Consider the following 8,930-nt stretch of genomic DNA (forward strand, 5'->3'; position numbering starts at 1 on the left):
TTGGTTGTCTGTCTCTAAGTGTAGCCCTGTGATAGACTGGTTACCTGTCCAGGTGAACCTGCCTTCACCCTGAGTCAGCTGGGTGTAGAGATGATGGATGGATGGATGGATGGATGGATGGATGGACACCAATACAGATATTTGAGTGAACATTATGTAAAAAAAATTATATCTCAGATTTTGTTTTGGTTTTTTAAGCTGTGGTTTCGGGAAAACATGAACAATCTGTTAAATAACTTTCAGAAAAGTTTCAGTTAAAAACATTCTTTGGAAACATTCATATCTTTTTATTTAACAAGTACATGTGGGAATCTAAGTAAAGCTTTTCTTTTTTTAAATTGGCCTGTAGGGCTTCTGGGTGACGGGCTCTCTATTAGCAGAAAGGCTGGAGACCATTGGAGACTCTCAATTTCCTTAATTAGTCCTGCAATGATTAGAATAATAAAATATGTTAATATGACAAAATTATCATCCTACAAGCTAATTGGGATGATTTGCATAATGAGTGTTTTGTGACATCGGCCCAGAAAGGAGCAAATATTCATACATGTGACTAAAATCTGCAATGAAACCAAATTCATCAGCAGATCCATCATCGGTCTGTCAGCCTGCCTCCAGTCAGCGAGAGAGAGAGAGAGAGAGAGAGAGAGACACACACACACACACACACACACACACACACGCACACACACACACACATACACACTGGGGGGTGGGGGGGGAGCAACAGCTCCAGCAGCAGCATCAGGTTTTTACAGGGTGAAGGAAGCAGCGCAGCATCCAGATGCTGCTGCAGCTTCAACAGAAGATTTCATCACTGAACCCTCAGTGGTTTGTTTTTTCCTTTTTCTTTCAAATAAGTTCCTCTCGGGATTGAAGCCATGGCAGCGGCAGCTTCCACCGACTCTGGGCAGGGATCCACCAAAATAACTCCAGAAGTGCTGCAGGAGATGCTCCAGTTCTACAACTTGAGTCGCCAGGAGTTCATCAACACCTACAACATCCAGCCGCTCGTCTACATCCCCGAGCTGCCCTACAGCGCCAAGACCACCTTCGTGATCATGTACGTGGTGATCTTCGTCCTGGCTCTGGCTGGGAACAGTCTGGTCATCTACATAGTAGTGAAGAAGCGCGCGATCCAGACGGCGACGGACATCTTCATCTGCTCGCTGGCCGTCAGCGACCTGCTCATCACTTTCTTCTGCATCCCGTTCACGCTGCTGCAGAACATCTCGTCCGAGTGGTTCGGGGGTGAGTTTCGACCCACTTTTTTTTATTATTATTGTTTTTAAACCACGTCACAAAAGGAGGAAAAATGATCAGAATAATGCAAATGAATGCAAAAGCTGCTGCTGCGGTGTGACTGAGTCTCACATGTACGATGAGAAATCTGACTTACTGTGGAGAAAAAAAAAAAAAGATCGCCTTAATATCTGTTTGCATTACATTAAACAGTCACATGCATCAAGTCAACGGAGTGCACTGAGATTTAGAAGGTGCTTAATAATGCTGCATGCATTAGGAAGAAGTCTGCTGCTTGCAATGAGTAAACTGAAGCACAATGACAAGCAGCCACTCACAGTCCAGTCATGAGCCAAAAGCAAACAGCACAAATGATCTCAGCCAGCAAGCAAACAGCCTATAGATCCCTTCCAGGAATGAACTTTTAAAGAAAGCCCAGAGTGCCTCAGCAGGAGCTGATGCTTCTAAATGACACATGAGCCCTGGTGTCTCCTTCAGGCTAAACTGTGGAAAGGTTAAAAAAAAAAAAAAAAGCCCACTTTGAGTCAGAAAGCTGGAGGGAGGTGTTGAGGTGCTGCTGGCTCCTACCTGACATCATATTTTCCCTCAACTATGAGGAATTTGAGGAGCTCAGTGATGTGAACGGTCTATTTAAAGAAAAACAATGAAACCAGCCGACGTCGCTGCACAGAGGACAACTCTGTCACAACGACAGATAAAGGCAGCTTCTCTTCATATAACAGAAGATGTGGGACCGTGAGGAGAGCTGCGACGCTCGTATTGAACTTTGCAGAAAGTGGACACAATAATATGAACACTTTATGGTGAAAACTGCAAAACAAATGATCAGCATCAGCTCAGAATGAGCACAGACAGGCAGGAAGCTAATGTCACACTGAAAGTTCACAGTTTTGTTTTTTTTAAAAATGTTCTTTTCAAAGTAAGAGTGGTGAGTTGTAGATGGAAGCTGAATTCTGTAGCATACATAAATCATGACAGTAGGAACAGATTTATTCCACTATAGGAGAGACCTGCATGGAAAAAACATGCAAATCTATATTTTAGTTCAAAAATAAGTTGCAAGAGTCCAATAATCTCCCTAAAAATGGGAATTCTAATTCTAACCTAATGCAATACTCCTGCAAAACCCCTCAGTCAGAGCACTGGTTCAGGGTTTTTTCCTCCAGTTATTCTAACTGGAGCGTCTATCCTCCAGTTAGAGGTTCCGCCACCTCGTCGTATAACAAGCTGTTCCTATTGCATACTATTAGATCTCCTCACATTTGACGGGTTTTCGGTTACTGTGTCAACACCTGACAGCGTGCTCCGTCTTCTGTCAGCAGCAAGTGAGAGGTTTTTTTTTCAGCCTTATGTGAACAAACTGCTGCACGTCTGCTTAGTGGTTCTAATCACTGTGACCAGCAGCAGCAGGCATTCAGTGTATCACAGCGAGATCACAGCGAGCTCAAAGCATGTGCCTCCACTGAAAGGTGGTCACAATTAGTCCAGAGAGCAGCACGCTGGGCTCGGCTCGTGGGCTTCATTACGTGTGAAATATGCGCGATGGCCGTGTTGTGTAATCAGCCTCGATTGTGGTTTCAGTGAAAGTCCCCACAGGAAGACTAAAGGGCGAGGAAGAGGTCGTGCCTGATTCCATCCTTTGACCCACTAACAAGAGTGAAGTGTTAACAGAAATGCATGTTTTGTTCTGTTTCTCGGTACCCCACTGCTTCTAATCCCTGTGCTGTTTTGATCTTCCTGCAGGAGTTCTGGTTTGCAAGACGGTTCCCTTTGTGCAGACCACAGCCATAGTGACAGGCATCCTCACAATGACCTGCATAGCCATCGAGAGATACCAGGGCATTGTGTTCCCGCTGAGAATGAGGCGGCAGTACTCGTCCCAGAGAGCGTTCAAGATGCTCGGTATTGTGTGTTTGCAGAAGTGTGGCTTATTATGCCTTTAGGAGAGCAACCTCTGTTTTGTGAATGAAAAAAAGGCTGATGAACAGTAAATAAGCACCGGTTCAGCCTCTGGTGTACGAGCATGGAGCGAATTCACTTGTGCACATTGGCCACTTTGTTCCTTCTGTGGGTGTCTACCACTCAGGATGAACGCTGCATTTCTACAAGATTCAATTACTGCAAGAATAATCCTTCGACAAAGACGCATGCAAATGTTTCTGTGGGTGTTTCCTGGTAAAACGCATTCAACAAAAACATGGAAACAAACATGCACCTGATGCATTGCTGTTTGTTTCACACCAACATGGATTTAGACAGAAAACATGTTTGCATGCTTTTCCTTTCATGCAGCTAGATAGCCTCTGCTTGCCTTATGAGCAGACCAGATCGGTCAGTCTGTGTCAGCTGCTCATAAAGCCTCTGCAACCTCTGGTTACTCATGGCAACCTTCTGATGTTCTGAAACAGAGCGGTGAAGATGACAAAAAGCCGTGCAAGTATAAGGTACCAGAAAACGTCTCTGTGCACGTTTGAGTGAGACGGCTTTAATTCTTCAAAGAATGCAGACACCATGTTTGTCTATTAATTAGGCCAGTAACACGCAACAACAAATGCCAGTGATGTGAGGTGAAGGTAATCCTTCTGCTTTCTCTGCTGCAGTTTCTTCACAAGCACCGTAGTCACCTGCTAGATTCTCACCACGTTCACTTGTGTTGATCGTGTGCAAAACTGCAAATCCACTAAGACCATATTGTTTTGTTTACCGATGGATGACGGGACCCAGATCCGCCCAATAGAGGATAGATTTTTTCAATCTTCCCTGCAAGTAAACATAAAGCGCATTTGCATTCTTACCGGTGCACAATAAAACATGTAAATTATGCATCTCAAGTGCTGATATCAATCAACATCAGTAGAAGGTGGCGGTTTCTGTGCGTGTGTGTCGGCTGATGTGCAAAGAGAAATGAGTAAATAAAGGTTATCCAGGCGGCATTTCATGAAGCTTTATCAGGTTTGCTGGCATAAGGCAGCGATCATATCTCATATATTGCCATCAGTGTCATTCTGAGAAAAAAAAAAAGGTAAATATTTGTGACATCTCATGAATTAGGACATTTCAGCGTTCCCAGAGCGCTCATGTGGGAAAAACTGTGTAGATAGTGTATTGTGTTTATCATCTAGTTAGAGTGAGAACGTTCACCAGAGAATATAAACTTATGCTGTTAAACACAGTGCTTTCATATCTGAAATGATGAAAACTTCCACTATCTGTAAGTTATTGAACTCTGTGTCTCGTGTACAAAAACTAAACAGTGACATTACATTAAGTTTGTGCAGCCTGCTGCAGGAAATCAGATTGTTTTTGGATTTTCACTGTTGGAGTTAAGAACAAAGAAATATGGAGGAGAATTTTCAAGGCTGCACGTGATTGACAGCTAGTTCATTATACAAGAAAGGAATTTAATTTTGTAGCTGCTGCGTCTCCGGTTTGGTATTAATCACACAGAGGTTGCTCTCCTTGAAGGTCCTTGGCAGCCGGTGCATTTATCAAATTGTATATCCTGTGTAGTCGGTCTTTGGAACCAGGAGTTGTATCTGCAGATTGTATCTGACCATATTACAAACCTGTCTGCCTCGTGTCTGCAGGGCTTGTATGGATCGCCTCGGTGATAGTGGGTTCGCCGATGCTATTTGTGCAGCAGCTAAAGGTAAGTGCCCTTCAGATGCAATGACAGAATTGCTTTCTATGGTTTCTTTCAGCTGTGACTGCACAGCAAAATCACACCCTTGATACGAGTGAGTGTCAAAAGCTGAATTCATCTCAGAAGAGCTTCGAATTGTTGTCGATATTAAGCCTGATGATCTTACATAACTCTATCTTGCACATAAGAAAATGGAAATTTCTTCAAAGGCGTTCACATTCCTGACAGAGGTCCCACTGTGCCCCACGGAGGAGGTTCAAATAGGCACTAACTGAACGTTCAAGCCTGAAGCTAACAGCAGCGGGTCAATGCCTCTGCGGGGTGTCGGAGTTTTAAATCTGGCAACGTTCCTGCTCTGGTACACTGTTAGCGATGCGCTTTGCGTCAACTAGCATTGATTAATCGCCAGAGCTCAGGAGGGGAGCCAGCGTCGGTGGAGCAAAACCTAGAAAGTGTCCGAGAAAAGTTTCTGATGCTGCAGATTAAAAAGCACCTCAGCATCCAGTTGAAGAGTTACGGTCTGAAATAGGAAGCAAACAACTGTTCTCTGAAATTTCCACCTGAAAAATATGTCCTCATATTCAGTGAGCTCTACGACTGTAGGACACGAGTTTGAAACACAATAAATGTCTGTCAGCAGGCGTACGACTCATTTGATAAACTCAGGAAAATACTTTTACACTTTTACTTCCGTGTAATCGAAACTGCAAATTGGAGCGTAAATACCAGCCTTACAGCAATGAGTCACTGATGTTTGGTGACTCTGCTCTGAAAGTTCTTAACTGCTGCTGAAATTTGAGAAGACAGAAATAAAACACAAGCATACGACGTTTATCTTCTCCACAGCGGTACTAGACGGCCTGTTCTGAGGATTCTTGGCGGTGAGATGTGATTTAATATCAGACAAAGTGACTATTGTACAGTCACATTGAAATTCACAGACACACTCTTGCCTATAGAAGTCAGCGAGTACACAGTCATGGAGGTTATATTCACACACTGATGTGTGCATTGAAGCCTTCAAACAGCTTTTAATCAAAGAAACCCGCTTCAAGCATCTCTGCAATGGGAGCTTTGTTGAGCTGCTTCAGAAACTCCTATTGGCTGGTTGGAGGATGCAGCACACGTCTGAGCCTCCATGGGCGCTCGAAAATCAAATCAAAAGGGGACAAAATGTTGAGAAAAACAAACAAACTATACATCAAATGTGTCACAAAGCCTCAAGCGAGTATGTCAGTCAGAACCCGCCGTCTGTCTGGGTTGTTCTCCCTCTCTCAGGTGAAGTACGACTTCCTGTATGATCACTACCACGTGTGCTGCCAGGAGAGCTGGACGTCTGTCACCCACCGGCAGGTTTACACCACCTTCATCATGGTGGCCCTTTTCCTGCTGCCTCTGGCCGCCATGCTGTTCCTCTACACGCGCATCGGCATCGAGCTGTGGATCCGCAAGCGGGTCGGCGACACCTCAGTCCTCAACACCATGAACCACAGGGAGATCAACAAGATCTCAAGGTAGGTGAGGCGCCTGGGGTGACCACACAAAAAGGTTTTATCTGATCATCACGTCTCTCAGCAGGTAGAATTTATTTTTATTTTGGTTGGTACGGAGCCCCTGAAGGGACATGTTGGAGAAAAAAACCCTGAAGTATCCCGTACGCAGAGGTTTTAGGATACGTTTCTCTTTGGAACAAGAGTTCAGTAAAGTTGGAACAAGATTCAAGAATTCGAACTTCCAGCCTCAATAACTCCAAAGCAGATTGCTGTTTTAAATCAAACGGCACCTCTTTCCAAACGCTGTCGTACAGACCACAACCTACAACCGGCTAAAAACGATTTTTTCCCCAAAATGCGACGTCCTCCGTTCTTTATGAATCACATCGATCTTTACGTGCAGCCGGCTGCAACTTGAGATATTTTTTTTCTCTGACATGTCCCTTTAGGGGCTCCGTAGGTTGGCATCCCTGTTAGGGAAATGGGCTTTGGTTGCAGGTGGGAAGCCAAGGACGGGCTCTGAGGTCCTTGCTGTTATGCTGGACTCCTACTGGTTGGTCAGGTCAAGTTTACAGAGAGGCTACAGATGATTTCACTCAACAGTGAAGCAAAAAGTTGTGCTTTAAAGTCAAAAAGCATCTATGTTTGACAAATGGAGAGAGTCACTCACATCCTGTAGCAGCCGGTACTGGAGGAAAAAAAGGAAAAAAACGGTTCCTACGTGCTGTAGATATTTTATTTCTTGTATTTTTATTGGTTTCCATACGTATCCCCATCGACTCTACACTGCCTGCAGTTCAGTCCAGTTCAGAAGAGCTTCGAGTTGTTGTCAGTGTTAAGACTGATGATCTTACATAGCTCTATCTTGCTATCCCACAACGATGACTATAGACGGCAGGTAGAGAATAAAAGTTGATTCAAGCTGACATTAAATACCTGTTTGAAGCTGCTGATGATTCTAAATGGAACCTACACAAGTGCAAAGTGGAATTTTATGAAGCACATATGGAGTGATGTCTGATTGGTGTCCTTGTTGGAATCTGTCAGCAGAGAAGTTCGATTTAAATTTTATTCAGTTAGTGACAGACCTCAGCCATGACTAACCTTTTTCACTTGGGAAACAGAAAAACTGCTTGATTTAAACTGTTTGTACAAAAAAAGGAGTCCTTTTCAGTGTCAGGGTTGTGATTTGTTTCGCCTCGACTCTCTGCTGCAGCTCACTTTCACACGTCAATAGGAAAAAAAACCAACACCTTCATTAATGTCATCAGCTGCCCTTGTTACTTTCAGGCTATGACAGGAAAGACTTTCATCTCGTTTAGATGATTTTTGCTTTAACCTTCTGCAGGAAAAAGAAGAGAGCCGTCAAAATGATGATCACCATCGTGCTGCTCTTCACCATTTGCTGGGCACCGTTCCACACAGTCCACATGCTGTTTGAGTACTGTAAGTACTGTAAGGTCCATAGAGCCTCAAGCCTCCCATCATGCATCAGTTTGACTCCTCCATCTCTCTGTCTGTACGTCTAGATGACCTGGAGAAGAAATACGACGGAGTCACGCTCAACATGATCGTCGCCATCGTTCAGGCCATCGGGTTCTTCAACAGCTTCAACAACCCCATCGTCTACGCCTTCATGAACGAGAACTTCAAGAAGAGCTGCGTGTCCACCCTCTCCCACTGCGTCCGGAAGCCCAACCAGCAGGTGGACGCCGTGGTGGCGCCCAGACTGAGCGTGCAGTTCATCAAACCCCAAAGCAGAGAGGCCTTCATCAAACCGGACGACGGCAGCAGCATGGAGCCGCACTCGGCGGAGAAAGGCCCTTCGACGTCATCGCAAGGGGAGCGCTCGCTGGAAATGATCGGAGAGAAAATCTCCACCATCCAGACGGAGCTGCCGGCAAACAGCTCCTCTCAAGTCAAATGAGGGCTCAGTGGCTCAAACTTCAGGTGTTTCGACTGTTAGCCTCGACCCTCCTGTTCGCCGTCATTCGCTGGCAGCTGCGAGTGCGTCGGATGCGGTTCAGTGGATCAAAAGTCCAACAGCACGACTACATTCTTGTGTCTCTACAGTGGCGGAGCTGGAAGTTTAGTTCTGGTCTGGAGTACAGCAGGAGGCCGTTTTACTACTAGAACTGGGAGCATTCAGGAACCACAGATGATTTATTATTTTCTGACAGCGGGGACGCTCTGCTGGCAGGTTAACAAGGAGAATGCATCCTGGTAATTTTCTTTTCATCATCTCCTCAAATCGCCCACCGACCACGAAGAAGTAAACGCTCTCATACACATTTTCTACCACATTAGCTCTGGTTCTTGAACTGGTTTCATTCAGGATTCTTGGATCTTGGGTTTGAATAAGTGAATCAAGAATGCCTCAACAACAACAGGGGGGTGCTGCACTTTCTTTCTTTCAAATCAACAGGGTATGACAGTCCCGCTCATGTTGTGGCATTTCAGGTCAAGGATTAAAGCTGGGAACTGTCCAGGTTCTGAACCCAGTGGCTCAAAATGAAGTGGGGAACCAGAAC

The 8,930-nt window shown here is 44.9% G+C and overlaps 1 protein-coding gene across 1 annotated transcript; it reads left to right on the forward strand.

The window, feature by feature from the left end:
• Positions 1-950: 950 nt before the first annotated feature.
• qrfprb (pyroglutamylated RFamide peptide receptor b) lies at positions 951-8,326 on the forward strand. Its single transcript, XM_008294887.1, has 6 exons — positions 951-1,251; positions 3,007-3,165; positions 4,851-4,912; positions 6,185-6,420; positions 7,748-7,845; positions 7,929-8,326. Exons 1-6 carry the CDS (start codon positions 951-953, stop codon positions 8,324-8,326), a joined length of 1,254 nt encoding a protein of 417 aa, XP_008293109.1.
• The last annotated feature ends 604 nt before the right edge of the window (positions 8,327-8,930 follow it).

This window comes from Stegastes partitus, unplaced genomic scaffold, assembly GCF_000690725.1.
Source record: "Stegastes partitus isolate 25-593 unplaced genomic scaffold, Stegastes_partitus-1.0.2 Scaffold1005, whole genome shotgun sequence".
In the NCBI taxonomy this organism is placed as follows: domain Eukaryota; kingdom Metazoa; phylum Chordata; class Actinopteri; family Pomacentridae; genus Stegastes; species Stegastes partitus.

What these genes read in the sequence shown, in the direction of transcription:
- qrfprb (XM_008294887.1), top strand. Translation starts at nt 951, where the DNA reads ATGCTCCAGTTCTACAACTTGAGTCGCCAGGAGTTCATCAACACCTAC. An exon ending in CTCGTCCGAGTGGTTCGGGG is followed by an intron (nt 1,252 to 3,006) that starts GTGAGTTTCGAC and finishes ATCTTCCTGCAG; the next exon opens with GAGTTCTGGTTTGCAAGACG. An exon ending in GAGATCAACAAGATCTCAAG is followed by an intron (nt 6,421 to 7,747) that starts GTAGGTGAGGCG and finishes AACCTTCTGCAG; the next exon opens with GAAAAAGAAGAGAGCCGTCA.